The sequence below is a fragment of the Oncorhynchus tshawytscha genome, linkage group LG07 (genome assembly GCF_018296145.1).
Source record: "Oncorhynchus tshawytscha isolate Ot180627B linkage group LG07, Otsh_v2.0, whole genome shotgun sequence".
Classification (NCBI taxonomy): domain Eukaryota; kingdom Metazoa; phylum Chordata; class Actinopteri; order Salmoniformes; family Salmonidae; genus Oncorhynchus; species Oncorhynchus tshawytscha.
Genome location: NC_056435.1, coordinates 10,675,339 through 10,691,158, shown reverse-complemented (window position 1 = coordinate 10,691,158; position 15,820 = coordinate 10,675,339). Strand labels below are relative to the sequence as shown.

Here is a 15,820-nt window from a genome sequence, read left to right as displayed (position 1 = left end):
TGGTCCGCGACGGGGATGGTTTTTCTTTTGTAGTCCATGATTGACTGTAGACCCTGCCACATACCTCTCGTGTCTGAGCCATTGAATTGTGACTCCACTTTGTCTCTATACTGACGCTTAGCTTGTTTGATTGCCTTGCGGAGGGAATAGCTACACTGTTTGTATTCGGTCATGTTTACGGTCACCTTGCCCTGATTAAAAGCCGTGGTTCGGCTTTCAGTTTTGCCCGAATGCTGCCATCAATCCACAGTTTCTGGTTGGGGAATGTTTTAATAGATGCTGTGGGTACAACATCACCGATGCACTTGCTAATAAACTCGCTCACCGAATCAGCGTATTTGTCAATTTTGTTGTTCGACGTTATGCGGAACATATCCCAGTCCACGTGATCGAAGCAATCTTGAAGCGTGGAATCCGATTGGTCGGACCAGTGTTGAACAGACCTGCTTCCTGTTTTAGTTTCTGTCTATAGGCTGGGAGCATCAAAATGGAGTCGTGGTCAGCTTTTCCGAAGCGAGGGGGGGGAAGGGCTATATATGCGTCGCGGAAGTTAGAATAACAATGATCTAGGGTTTTGCCAGCCCTGGTAGCACAATCGATATGTTTGCCGATGACACAACAGTGGTAAGCCTGATCACCAACAATGACAAGACAGCATATAGGGAGGGCATGTGGAGCCAGGACAACAACCTCTCCCTCAATGTGATCAAGACCAAGGAGATGATTGTGGATTACAGGAAAAGGAGGACCTAGCACGTCCCCATTCTCATCGACGGAGCTGTAGTGGAGCAGGTTGAGAGCTTCAAGTTCCTTGGTGTCCATATCACCAACAAACTAACATGGTCCAAGCACATCAAGACAGTCGTGAAGAGGGCACGACAAAACCTATTCCCCCTCAGGAGACTGAAAAGATTTGGCATGGGTCCTCAGATCCTCAAAAGGTTCTACAGCTGCACCATCAAGAGCATCTTGACTGTTTGCATCACTGCCTGGTATGGCATCTGCTCAGCCTCCGACCACAAGGCACTACAGAGGCTAGTGCGTACATCACTGGGGCCAATCTTCCTGCCATCCAGGACCTCAAAACCAGGCGGTGTCAGAGGAAGGCCCGAAAAATAGTCAAAGACTCCAGCCACCCTAGTCATAGAGTGTTCTCTCTGCTACCGCACGGCTTCTAAACAGCTTCTACCCCGAAGCCATAAGAATACTGAACATCTAATCAAATGGCTACCCAGACTGTTTGAATTGTCCCTCCCTTTTTACATTATGCTATGAGACTTTTTAACATGAATTCTTTGTTTTTATATTCATTGATGATGTGCTGCTATTGGTGTCTGTGTGTCCTTGTTGTGTTTTAATTGTGTGTTTATTGGTGATGTACTCTATGTATTGGCTGGTGCAGTCAAATTTCTCCTCTGGGGGATTAATAAAGTACTCTTATTTTATATACACTGAGTGTACAAAACATTAGGGACACCTTCCTAATATTGAGTTGCACCCCTTTTGCCCTCACAACAGCCTCAATTTGTTGGGGCATGGACTTTACAAGGTGTCGAAAGAGTTCCACAGGGATGCTGGCCCATGCTAACTCCAATGCTCAAGAAAAAAGAAGAAACCTGCACACTGCTCCTGCTTGTATCACTGCTCTTTATTAAGCTTTACGTATCGGCCTCAAGGCCTTCGTCAGAGCTTTTACTCCAATGGGTGGTAGACCATTCTTGATACACGCGGGAAATGGTTGAGCATGAAAAACCCAGCAGCGTTGCAGTTGTTGAAACACTCAAACCGGTGCACCTGGCACATACTACCATACCCGGTTCAAAGACACTTCAAAATGTAGTCTTGCCCATTCACACTCTGAATGGCACACTTATACAATGCATGTCTCAATTGTCGCAAAGCTTCTCTAACCTGTGGGTTTAACAAGTGACATCAATAATGGATCGTAGCTTTCACCTGGATTCACCTGGTCAGTATGTCATGGAAATGTTTTGTGCACTCTGTGTATATACTATGTAGTGCCTTCGGAAAGTAAGACTCCTTGACTTTTTCCACATTTTGCTGAATCCAATCGAGAATCTGTGGAAAGAACTGAAAACTGCTGTTCACAAATGCTCTCCATCCAACCTCACTGAGCTCGAGCTGTTTTGCAAGGAGGAATGGGAAAAAATGTCAGTCTCTCGATGTGCAAAACTGATAGAGACATACCCCAAGCGACTTACAGCTGTAATCGCAGCAAAGTATTAACTTAAGGGGGCTGAATAATTTTGCACGCCCAATTTTTCAGTTTCTGATTTGTTAAAAAAGTTTGAAATATCCAATAAATGTCGTTCCACTTCATGATTGTGTCCCACTTGTTGTTGATTCTTCACAAAAAAATACAGTTTTATATCTTTATGTTTGAAGCCTGAAATGTGGCAAAAGGTCGCAAAGTTCAAGGGGACCTAATACTTTCGGCAAGGCACTGTAGTAACCAAAAAAGTGCTAAACAAATCAAAATATATTTTATTTTATAGATTCTTCAAAGTAGCCATCATTTGCCTTGACAGTTTAGTACACTCAGGCGCACCGATGATCATACCATGTTCAAAGTTGTATATCACTTGCATTTTTAGAGGCCTTATCAAAGGCTTCCAAACTAGAATGGACATGGCAAATACTCAATCATTACTTACTGACACTCCAATCTGTCCCCTATACACATGTAATTGTTGGTAAACTACTACAGTACCACATATCAATGAAATGGGTACATCACTCTCACTAACGAGTGCAATACATGCGCCCTCTTACAAGGCACACCTCAAAATATGTTAATGAGACAAAAGGTTTTAGGTGCTCCAAAAATACAGTAAGGTACTGTATTCTGTGGAGTGAAATTACAGGACCATTCGAAATACAGCAAGTCTTTCCAGTAATTTACTGTTAAACTACCACTGTTCTTTGGCATTTATTGGATAATTTACCAGTTATGCCTAAAACCAGAGTCCATTGCAATCTATTAATACTTTACTAATCGGTTTATTGTATAATACTGAAAATAATAAATACAAAAATCACGGTGTGATATATTTTTGTGTCCCTCCTTTTAAACGGCCCTTTCTTTGAAAGGTAAAGTGTGTGGTTGGTTAGCATGAACTGGTCTGGGACATACCATCATCACCAGGTCATGAGTGGCACAGCGGTCTAAGGCACGGCATCTCAGTGCTAGAGTGCTAGAGGCATCACTACAGACACCCTGGTATGAATCCAAGCTGTATCACAACCGGACGTGATTGGGAGTCCCATAGGGCAGTGTACAATTGGCCCAGCGTCGTCCGGATTTGGACGTCATTGTAAATAAGACTTTGTTCTTAACTGACTTGCCTAGTTAAATAAAGGTAAAATAAAAATAAAAAATCTGCCTAAGTCCATTAGCCTCTGTACCTGAGATGTAACTGTGCGCACACATTTTGTCACACTGTATAAGCAGTTTTAAAATGTAAGAATGAATTATGTATTTTGTATACCTCTTCACTTTTTAAATATTCTACCTACTACTAAAAAAACATCCTGCCACGACACAGTTGTATAGATTTACTCAGAAAAATAACTGTTTCAATGCAAATCTATCTGCATTGGACAATCAGCCAACAATCTCCACATTTAAATTACTCAGTAAAATCAAATTACCTCCACACACTTACTAGCATACAATTAAGTGTCAAAACCTCTCAGGAAAGTAAATAAAAGTGTACAAGTTTTTTTAACAAACATTTTAATTTCGAAAAAAATATGAATGTGTCTTACTGTACATACAGTTTGGTTTTTCTATTGTTGGCTAGTTATTATTCTACCAATAATTATTATACTGTATATATATATATTTTTTAAACCTTTATTTAACTACTACCAATGTAAACGAGGAAGTAGCAACTAGAACACGGGTGAGTATCATGCTATTGAAGTGAGAACACATAGGTTGCGGTCCCAACACTTAAAAGACACACCCTCGCCTTATGCCCTTGGGGGAATCCCCGTCGCCATCTTGGAGGACGGTCCAAATGATTAGCCAAGCAAGGGAAGTTTGCAACGTAAGCCCCTCAGCCCTCGTTTTTAGTCGGCTTTGAGAGTGTAGAATTATGTTCACTCCGGGGCCTGAAACTCCCCATAATTCAATTTTGCGACGATTGCACACCTGCTAAGAAAAATCAGCGAAAACAACAACATCAATGGAGAAGTCAACATACAAGTGTAAGTAAAAACTAATGCAAATAAGTTTGAAATTGTGATACTAATGCACATGACGGCACAAGCATGTCTCGTAAAAAGTAAATATGTTTTGTTTGGTTATCTTCTAGAAATTGTAGAAATAAAACATTTTCCTTCTTCAGAAGTTCCCGCTACAGCAGTCAGGCTAACATTAGTTAGCTAATTCATTTGCTAGCTACAAGTGGTAGGCGTATATTAATAATTATATATTTAATATAAGTAGACATGCACTCAAAATTGACTGTAGGGCATACATGAAAACACAATCATTATGTGAAAACACATGGGACCATCATACCACTCAGGAAGGAGACGCGTTCTGTCCCCTAGAGATGAACGTACTTTGGTGTGCGAAAAGGGCAAATCAATCCCAGAACAACAGCAAAAGACCTTGTGAAGATGCTGTAGGAAACAGGTACAAAAGTATCTATATCCACAGTAAAAGGAGTCCTATATCGACATAACCTGAAAGGCCGCTCAGCAAGGAAGAAGCCACTGCTCAAAAACAGCCATAAAAAAGCCAGACTACGGTTTGCAACTGCACATGGGGACAAAGATCATACTTTTTGGAGAATTGTCCTCTGGTCTGATGAAACAAAAATAGAACTGCTTGGCCATAATGACCATCGTTATGTTTGGAGGAAAAAGGGGGAGGCTTGCAAGCCGAAGAAGACCATCCCAACCGTGAGCACAGGGGTGGCAGCATCATGTTGTGGGGGTGCTTTGCTGCAGGAGGGACTGGTGCACTTCACAAAATAGATGGCATCATAAGGCAGGAAAATGATGTGTATATATTGAAGCAACATCTCAAGACATCAGTCAGGAAGTTAAAGCTTGGTCGCAAATGGGTCTTCCAAATGGACAATGACCCCAAGCATACTTCCAAAGTTGTGACATAATGGCTTAACAACAAAGTCAAGGTACTGGAGTGGCCATCACAAAGCCCTGACCTCAATCCTACAGAACATTTGTGGGCAGAACTGAAAAAGTGTGTGCGAGCTAGGAGGCCTACAAACCTGACTCAGTAACACTAGCTCTGTCAAGAGGAATGGGCCAAAATTCACCCAACTTATTGTGGGAAGCTTGTGGAAGGCTACCCAAAATGTTTGACCCAGGTTAAACAATTTAAAGGCAATGCTACCAAATACTAATTGAGTGTATGGAAAGTTCTGACCCACTGGGAATGTGATGAAAGAAATAAAAGCTGAAATAAATCATTCTCTCTACTATTATTCTGATATTTCACATTCTATTAAGATAAAGTGGTGATCCTAACGGACCTAAAACAGGGAATTTTTACTAGGATTAAATGTCAGGAATTGTGATAAACTGAGTTTAAATGTATTTGACTAAGGTATTTTTTACTTCCGACTTCAACTGCATGTTTAAATTTATCTTGCAACTCTTGCGCACGCAACGCGAGTCATGTGGTCAGCATGTAACACGGAACCCAATCCGACTGTGCGCATGCGCCATCGTGCATAAATTTCCCCCCACACCAAACACGATCACGACACACAGGTTAAAATATCAAAACAAACTCTGAACAAATTACATTAGTTTTGGGACAGGTGCAAAGCACTAAACATGTATGGCAATTTTGCTAGCTAGCTTGCTAGCTAATTTGTCCAATTTAGCTAGCTTGCTGTCGCTAGCTAATTTGTCCTGGGATATAAACATTGAGTTGTTATTTTACCTGAAATGCACAAGGTCCTCTACTCTGACAATTAATCCACACATAAACCGGTCAACCGAATCATTTCTAGTAATCTCTCATTCTTCTAATCTTTTTCTTCTATGGACTTTATATTGAGATTGGCAACTTTCATAAATTAGGTGTTTTACCGCCACTGACCTAGTTCGTCTTTCAGTCACACATATGGGTATAACCAATGAGGAGATGGCACGGGGGTACCTGCTTCTATAAACCAATGAGGAGATGGGAGAGGCAGGACTTGCAGCACGATCTGCGTCACAATATAACTGATTTCTATTTTAGCCCTTGGCAACGCAGATGCTCGTTGGCGTAATAATTTAATAATATAGATTTTTAAATGTATTTTTGCAACGCTACGCGAGCGGTGTAGTCAGCCTGTAAGGCGAAAGTAAGTGAATGAGAGTGTGTCTTTTAAGTGTTTGGACTGCAGTCTCAGACTTTCTGAGTGGGGGCTAATTACTGTTTCATTAAAATTACACTATAGTGGCCTGGAAATCCGATGATATTGCTGAAGAAGACACATAATTAGTAGAAAACAACTTTGCCATCATTATGATGGCGTCAAGTTTACTTGAGAGATGACAATGTTGCCATGAGATAGCAAAGTTTGTCAGAAATAGGTACCAATGCTAATGTTAGCTAGCAAAAATGTTGCACTCCCCTCAATCTTAGCTAGCTAAAGTTATACTGCATCTAAAGTCAATCTGGCGACATAACAATGACAAAAGCTTGTCCTACTAATTATTAGCCTCCTTTCGGGATATAATCGTGTTTCCAAGTCACAGTAATGCACTTCAGACTACATCTTCATCGACACTGCATTAAGTAGAATGCGCATCAGTCATAAAACAAACGTTCCAAATAATATTGTGATGAAACGTGCAAGATATGAATAGCCTTCTATATTCGAAAGACACCTTAACCCCAATATAGGCTATTGTATTCTACGATAAAACAGCACTGTTTGCCCAGTTATCAAATGAGCAGAGGAAATATTAGAAAGAAATGGACGGGCTCTCTCAATGTGTTAATAACATAAACAGAGCGCGCAAAGTGGGAAAATAAAATTATAAGCACATTGATATTGATTAATGACGTTCATTCCAATCAGGAAATAATGTGGCCTACTCCAGTCTGTCAAAAACTCCTGTGTAGGCCATTCACTCTTCAGGAGAAAAAAAGTATTGACAAGAAAATACTGTGACGCAGCAACAAACAGGTACCAGCCTGTCAAGGACAGTTCTGATAGCAAGAGGCACGTTTTTATTTCCCTCCCTCTGTGTAATTGAATGTAACAGCACAGCTAAAAGTGACTAGCTTCACCAATAACCCCAAAGCTATACAGTGTATCATAACAAGAATCACCTGACATGCCTACTATAGCAAAAGTCACGGTACAGTAGCAGGCAGCTCAGAAGATAGCGGTCAACTTCACAGTAATGAGTTTTTATCTCTTCTTCTTTTGTTTTAATGATTTCCTTCGTTTCACAATCATTTCATACAGTTTATCCATGCCTTCATGGAGCCCTTCACCTATGATGGCACATGCAGGCTGGACATGGTAAGTGGTAGAAGGGCTGAGCTCATGCAGTGCCAGTTGCTTCTCAATCTCATGGACCGGTAGAGACTTGGGCAAGTCCTGCTTGTTGGCTATCACCAGTAATGGAGTCCCCTGGTTTTCTGCGAATTTGGTAACTTTATGCAGTTCTGTTTTGGCTTCCTCTAGTCTGTCCACGTCCACTGAGTCCACTACGTAAATAATGCCATCCGTGCACCGACTGTAGGATTTCCATAACGGTCTCAGCTTCTCCTGTCCCCCGACGTCCCAAAAATGACAACTAATCCCTTTGGCGGTACCGTTACTCAGTTTTATCCTCTCTGTGTTAAATCCGATTGTGGGAACAGTGTTCACAAATTCGTTGAATTTCAGGCGGTACAAGACAGTCGTTTTACCGGCAGAATCTAAACCCAGCATTACAATATGCAGGGACTGAAAAGCAGCTATGTTAGAAAAACTGTTGCCCATTTTACGCACTAGTGAATGAGAAGTCCAATAAGAGGGACCTGCTTTAAGCTAGGCATACACATGGGCTATAGCTTTCTGAGATCTATATGAAAAAAGTCATTGTTCAATCTTCTGCTAATGCGTTCTGCAAGCACGCATTTCTCGAGGTGGATAACCTGTATGTATTGTAGACGAGCACAATTAAATACTATCTGAAATTGTTATTGTCATCAGTCCCCCTTGGTCTATCAATAAATGCTGCGATGAGATGCAGTCACCTCTGGCACGTTGTCTCCCGTCGCATACAGCTGCAGCCAACAAATGCTATTCAATAATCAGATGCTGCCTAACAATCCACCACGGGTTGTTGTATTAACATCTCATCTTGAAATGAATTAATATGCAAATGCCGACCTTCTCTGAAGAGGCCAGGTAGCCTAAATTCAGAACATTTCTGTTATCAGCGAAAGAAATAACATCCTGAAGCCCAGCGCTGTGGAGAAACTGTTGGTTCACAAGGTTGCCACAGTGGTTACCATTCAGCGTTGCGCACACAAATGAGTCTACTACACTAGGAGACTCCGCCTTCGCGTAGCAGACAAATCAGGAATGCTTATAGACCTCAGTATGGAGGGGAGAAACTTCACCTTACCCGTGCCACATGTGCATAGCGGCAAGCAAACTGCACTAAGGGTCAATAGTGAAACGAAACGTCAAGGTTACAAAACTTTGTACAGTGTTATATTTATTTATTTATTCATTAAAATACATTCCTGGCACCCGTGTAAGCTATGACACACATACGAATAAAGATAGAAATAAAAAATATGTAGGCCTATGACATGAATACTGCACCATAATTGAGGAGGTTGAAGTTTAGACACATTTTTGCCAGGTGTTTTTCTCTTCTTTTTTGGGGGGGGGCAGGTTTGCCTATTGCCTTTTTTTTTTTATAATGACCCATGGCAAGTTGCATTTACATCACATTACAAACCATTCATGTGTTGCAAAGATACACCACTAGATGTCAGGACAACTCCTCAGCAGACTTCCATAGCAAACCAAGTGGCAGGGCTATACCGTTTTATTGTGTGGGCCTTTAATGTACTGTACAGCCTGCCTCAGGGGTTATTAACTAAGCACCTAATTAATATTTTCTCCATTTATCACAGTTCAGCCAGGGCTGCATTTTATCTTCAGGTCAGCCTTTCTTAATCGTATGTGAGACTATTTAGGGTAGGTCTATTAGTGTATGCCTATGCTTTGTAACTAAATAGTTTATGCATAAATACACACAGTGCAACATATAGACTTGTTGGCTAATAGGCTATATATTTTGTTTCTTCATACAAAAACGTTTTATTCCCAAAGAAGCAAACTAATTATACAGCTCAACTCAAGGAGAGAGGGAGAAAGAGAGAGAGAGAGAGTAAAGAATGATGCTCCTACTAGGATCCAGTCAAGGGAGGCCTATAGCCTTTCTACATATCTAACTGTGCAACCTGACTCAACAGGGCCGTGTTCCCCACAAATGGCTTTTTATCCTTCGTGGCTCATTGATGCAGCATGTGGTGGGAGCTGGGATCAATAAAATGAAGAAAGAAAGCTGAGGCTCATCACAACTCAACACATTGCAAATAATGTCTCTCTCTCCCTCTCTCTCTCTCTCTCTCTCTCTCTCTCCCTCTCCCTCTCTCTCTCTCTCTCTCTCTCTCTCTCTCCATGTGAAATGTCACTTCTTTATTGGTGTTTAACCAGTCCTACTGCCTGACACCTGAGCCACCCTTCCAGCCATGCCAGCTCATGCATTTCAAATTAGCTCTGATGTAAAGTGCTTCAGTGGCATAAAGAGTCACCAGCAACATTGATTTCCTTCCAGTTCTCTCAGTTCGAGTCTCAACTGGCCGTCTTTTCCCTATAGAGTGACAACCTTTTACCAGAGCCCCCTTGGATGTGGTCAAAAGTAGGGCACTGTGTAGGGGACAGGGTGCCATTTGGGACGCAGATTTGACTTGTTTTGATGGGGTAAATAATGACACAGGCCAAATCATGGATCTTTAGTAGAAGTGTGCTTGGCGTTCTTGGAGGCTTGAAGCGTTTCTACCAATACTGCAATCATCACTTTGTAGCCCAACATTATATCTTACTAAGTAATGTAGCATTTTTGGTTTAACTTTCAAGGTTCCAGAACTTTCTTTTAATTCATGTTGTACATTGTTAGTTTTAAAAGAACATTTGGTGCCAAACAGTCTTTTTAGTAGCCTACGGTTTCTGTATATTACCCGTGAAAGCCTGATTAACAGCTAAATGAGGATACATTTCATGTTCTAACTTCTGCTCTATCTAGTTCGGCATTCAGCAAGGTTTGACATTTCTCCTTCCCTGAAATCGACCCCCACACACTCGGAAGTCCCTTCACTTTTGTCTTCCACTCCATCTCCAGTGTACCTGGTACTGCCTCTACTATGGTCCAGTGGACACAGCCTGCCTGCAGAGGAGAGGGTACACTACAGGTGGAGGGAGAAACACTGCTGCTATTTTCAGTAGGGAAATCGGAGTAAAATGGAGACCACACACACACACACACACAAGCATGCCCGCATGCACAGAAACACACACACACGCAAGCTGTTGTGAAGCAGGATTTGCATATTGTCTTTAACCAAAAATGTAGTTAACAGGCAAAAAATGTACTTTATTCTATTAAATGATATTTGTTTATAGATTAAATCAAACGTGGCAGCCTGTCACCTACATGCAATTTCTTAGAGGAGCTTGAAATGATGTGTGGATTAGAATAATATACATATTGAAATGGAAAGCAGAACACTCAACACATCCGAACACATGGGACCCATTCTGTTGCTAGGCACTGGCAATTTCAAGAGCCTTGGAAGTGTTCCTGAGACGAAAGGAAACGTGTCAAGGTATAGACAGAAGGATGCATTCAATGGAGAATAGCAACACCCAGTAGACTTAGTTTTGAGCTCAGACTTAAGCAACGATAAAGGTTCAAACCAGAGAGATACAATGCAATTCCATTCTGTGGCTAAAACACAGAACAGCCTATTTTTAAGTTTAATTTAATTTCATACATTTTTTTTAAGGGGTGGATCAGCTTTAATATTGCGGAAAGATTGTTGCTTCCATCAATGTAATTGTCTGCATCATTTCCAATCTCCCATATTGTCTGCATCATTTCCAATCTCCCATATATGACATAAACATTCATATATATATATATATATACATGCATACATATACAGTACATACTTTTTTTTTTTTAGAATATATCTTTATTATTTCCCGCAAACCCTACCACCCTTCCTCCAATTGGAGTAAACTAATAAACAATAACACTTAGGCTTCTACCATCAGTTTATACACATTTTACAGACAGTCTATTTTACAATAGTTATATTTTTTATTTGTCTTTAGTCCTTCCTCTATTTCTGATGTCCATTCAGTTCAATTTCTATTTGTAACTGTGCTATTTCACAAGATTTCTGAACCTATATAATTTTTACAGACCCTGTATGTTTTACATTGGTTATCTTGTTATTAGTCCCACCCTTCATCTCCGTTCAACCCCTCCCATCTATCTCTGAACACCATCCATTTTGGATTTCTATTTGCCATATATTTTTCAACTGTGCTGTGATGCTTCACAAAAGTACTGAACCTTTCTATTCTCATAGCTTCTACAGATTGTAAATTAAAGAGAAACATTTTTGCTAAAATAATTGTTATATTATTGATTTATTGACTAGGACTTTTCAAATCACCCAGTATTGCTGTCTGCAGCGTTAGTTCTAGGCAAATGTTGCAATTCTTCAACCATTCCTGGACCTGTGACCAAAAACTAGCTAAAATATGGACAGTACCAAAATAAATGATCTAATGACTCTGCCTCCTCACAGCAGAATCTGCAGAGCTGGGAAGATTGTATCCCACAAATATATAACATTCTATTGGTTGCAAGAATTTTGTAAAATCATTTAAATAGAAAAATGTGAAGTTTTGCGTCCGGGGTTTGCATGTCAATACATAAACCACGTGCAATGGAATAGGTACATCGGAAATCTCTTCCCAACTATTTTGCAATTTATCTTCCTTACTTTTTTCCCCTTCTACTTGCCTCTTCCATTTTTTGTGGTAATGCTGCAATTAGTTGGTTGTAATTTTGGGTAGAGCAGACATTTCCATATGTCTGTGGTAGCTGCATGTGTGACATAACGCCACCAGTCCTATTTATGATATCATTTACAAAAGTCATACCTTTTTTCTTTTTTTTCCTTCAATTTTTTATTTTTTTTATTTTTTATCAATTAGTATATTTAAGTTTAACCACTATATTTGTTGTATTATTTGTTCTTTCTTTTCAGGTGGATTAAACTGAAATTGCAACTAACTTTCTATGGCTTGTTTAAAAAAGAACTATATTTTGGAGACGATTTTGTTTTCAAACAACCGAAAGTGAGCAGTTGTAATCTGAATAAAGGGGAAAAGGCCATTCTTGAACATGGGGTGAGACATTACTGGAGAACCATTTCGGATTTAAGTATAACTTTTGTATGACTGATGCCTTTAGTGAGAGGTCTAATGCTTTAATATTTAATCATTTCTGCCCTCTGAATTCACATTCGTTATATAAATAGGCCCTTTTAATTTTTGTCTGGCTCACCATTCCAAATTAAATTGAATATTTTTTGCTCATATCATTTAAGAAGCAGGTCACTAGGTGTAGGCAAAACCATAAGCAAATAGGTCAACTTATTTAGAACGACTGTGTGGCAGAAATCTACTGTGGGTTAAATGAAACTCCAGTCATGTCCTAGTATAGTTAGAAGAGGGGATGGTCTAATAACCTCCTATTGATTATTTTTACATTTTTAAATGTAAACCCTTATTTAACTAGGCAAGTCAGTTAAGAACCAATTCTTATTTACCATAGCGGCCTACCCCGGGCCAAACCCGGACGACGCTGGGCCAATTGTGCGCCGCCCTATGGGACTCCCAATTGGATTGGATTGGATAGAGAACGAGAGAGAGACAGACATAGAGGGTGAGAGAGAGTGAGAGAGAGTACCAGTCTCCCTTCGCTGCTGAACTAGTGAGACTGTTAATTAAAGTGTCTCCTTTGTGCCATGGGTGTCCTGGCCATTCCCTCCTGTCCTGTCCTCCTCCCGCCCACCTGACTATACTCTTACTCTCATGTGCTGACAGTATAATTTACAGAACTCTGCAAGACTCCATGGGACATTAGTGAGAAAGTGAACAGGAAAAGTAGCAACAAGGCCATTTGGTATACTGCTTAGGACAGCATTTTTATATGGCCAGGCCTAGAGAGTAAGACAACTGTAACTAGCCTACAATGGTTTCACCGGAAACTAGGTTTGCAGCGTTTTGTTGCCTGGTTAGGTTATTTATTTTTCACAGATAAAATATTTTTGAATATTGTAGAAGCATTGAATTGAAATCAACAAGATTTACGATGATCACTGTGTGTAGTGTTGTAGAGTGACTAGGCCCTCCCCCTCTCTCTCCCTCAGTGTCAGGCTGTTGGCAGTAGAAACTCAAGTGCTTTCCCCCTCTTCTCAGACAGAGGCAAGCTCACTCCCTTGGCAAGTGTTTATATGGAGAGGTTACCATGGAGACAGCAAATCATCAAAGCAGCACATTCAGCCAATATGTTCTCCCTCCCTATAAATTACAGTACTTTGAGTGAACACACACACACACACACATACACTGGAACATGGACACACTGGCACACACACCATGGAGTCACATACACACATGCACGTGCACGGACGCGCAAACACGCACACACACATACACGGAGTCAGGGACAGAGGTGATTATTCATGATCCCAGGGAGACAGGATATGAAATCAAACAACATTTAGTAAATGGGACAGGCCTCACCCTCAGCTCACAACATCTTCCATCTGTAGACTAATGATCACATCATCATTACCTCAAAAAGCTTCCTCCATTATAAAACCCACTAGCCTAGGCACTTCTTTTGACTATAACAGTTAATTTACAATTTGAGAAATAAAATAACACATGAGGTGAAACATGGGCCTGGGAAACTAAGCCCCTGCCCTGTCCCAAGCTTCAATTCCTCAGCTTATCTGAGAAAGTGACGATTGTAGGCCTGCTTTGCATTTGTACTTTGTATTTGCGTGAGGATTTCTTTCACAGCCATCCTCAATGTCCCAATACACTGTGTATGGTCTGGACTGGCCTTAATGTCTCATGGGCATTCATTGGTTTATGCATGATTCACAAGCAGAGGGTCGAACCCCAGACAATGGTGTGACCCTCTCTCTGAGCACGCACGGTGAAGGCCATTGAGCTGTAACCAGGCGACGGGCAGGGAGGAATGTTTATCGCCGTGGTGACTCATATGGAAGCAGGAAGAAGGGAACTGCAGGTGCCCCTCCATCGCCATGGGGAGTCTGTCTCTGTTATGGAGGAATAATTATCATAGATTGAGTTTAATTAATGAACCCCATTATTATTATATAAAGGTGCGACAGGACAGACAGCAACACAATACTAGATGTGATCTATACGTTTAGGAATGCATTGGTGTCTGGCCACTCTTCTCCATCTCCTCTTTTTTGCTCCCCCTCTTTCTCCTTCATCCTCCTCTCTTTTGATAGATGCACGTCGAGCCTGTCCTCTCTCTGTCCAGACTGTGGAGAGGTGAGGGTGTGGTACATTTCGATCAGACCTATGGAAATCACATTAATTCAACTGCTGCAGTGCCCTTCCAATGAGAGCTCTACCTTCAATATTGGGCACAGAGAAAGTTTCATACATTTAAACATCCTTCTACTGAACTATGTGTAATGCCTCGGCTTGGGTAGCCACTCTCATATCGCTTGAACTCAGATCAACCAAGGCCTCCCACGAACTCAAACAACTAGTGACGCAGGGCCTAATCCGGGCACTAGTCATATCCCGTCTGGACTACTGCAACTATCTGTTGGCTGGGCTCCCCGCTTTTGCCATCAAACCCCTACAACTTATCCAGAATGCCGCAGCCCATCTGTTTTTCAACCTTCAAATAAATACAAATAAAAGTTGCACTTGTCTTGCTAGCACGGACTTTGCTGCTAGCTTCTTTATTGAGGAAGAATTGACTTACTACGACTGAGATGTGGTCGTCACACCTAGCTATCTTAAGATGAACGCACCAACTGTAAGTCGCTCTGGATAAGAGCGTCTGCTAAATGACTCAAATGTCAAATGTAACTAACAGACAGTCGCTGCAACCCAATCTCACTTTTTGATGGCATAATTTGCCGTTTGACTTGCAATTAGACCTTGGCGCAAGTTGGACGAACGTCAAGACTGAATATTTGTGTGTGAGATCCTGTTGCATACAGTATTTAATCCATCCATATATTACTGTACTATATTACTATTATTGTTGTTCATTATAATATCTTTGTGTTTTCATGAATTCCAGAATTGTTTTAGCTTAATTCATTAATCAGTTACCCCATTAAAAGTACCTTTTTTATGGGAATACAAACAATTTTTTGCAAGTCTACAATTAATTGTGTTATTTAAATTCAGTATGAGATTGTTCTCCTGAATCAGCCTGATGCAAGTGCTTAGGAATGCCTTAAATTAGCAAACAAGCCAACTGGCCACTAGCCCAAGAGTCCAATAACTCCTCACCAGAAAACACTGTATCCTAGGCTATTCTTTCACTGTGCTCCTTTGTGTAGGGCCATACTGAGACAAATCATGTTGAATAATGTCTGTGAATGTAGAATCACGGAACACAAATTCCGACCATGAACCTGCACACTGCCTGACAGAGG

General features: G+C 40.9%; 1 protein-coding gene across 1 annotated transcript; it reads right to left on the bottom strand.

Moving 5' to 3' along the window:
* Positions 1-5,566: 5,566 nt before the first annotated feature.
* arl4ca (ADP-ribosylation factor-like 4Ca) lies at positions 5,567-8,527 on the bottom strand. Its single transcript, XM_024428412.2, has one exon. It carries the CDS (start codon positions 7,992-7,994, stop codon positions 7,416-7,418), a length of 579 nt encoding a protein of 192 aa, XP_024284180.1. The 5' UTR covers positions 7,995-8,527; the 3' UTR covers positions 5,567-7,415.
* Between the last annotated feature and the right edge of the window lie 7,293 nt (positions 8,528-15,820).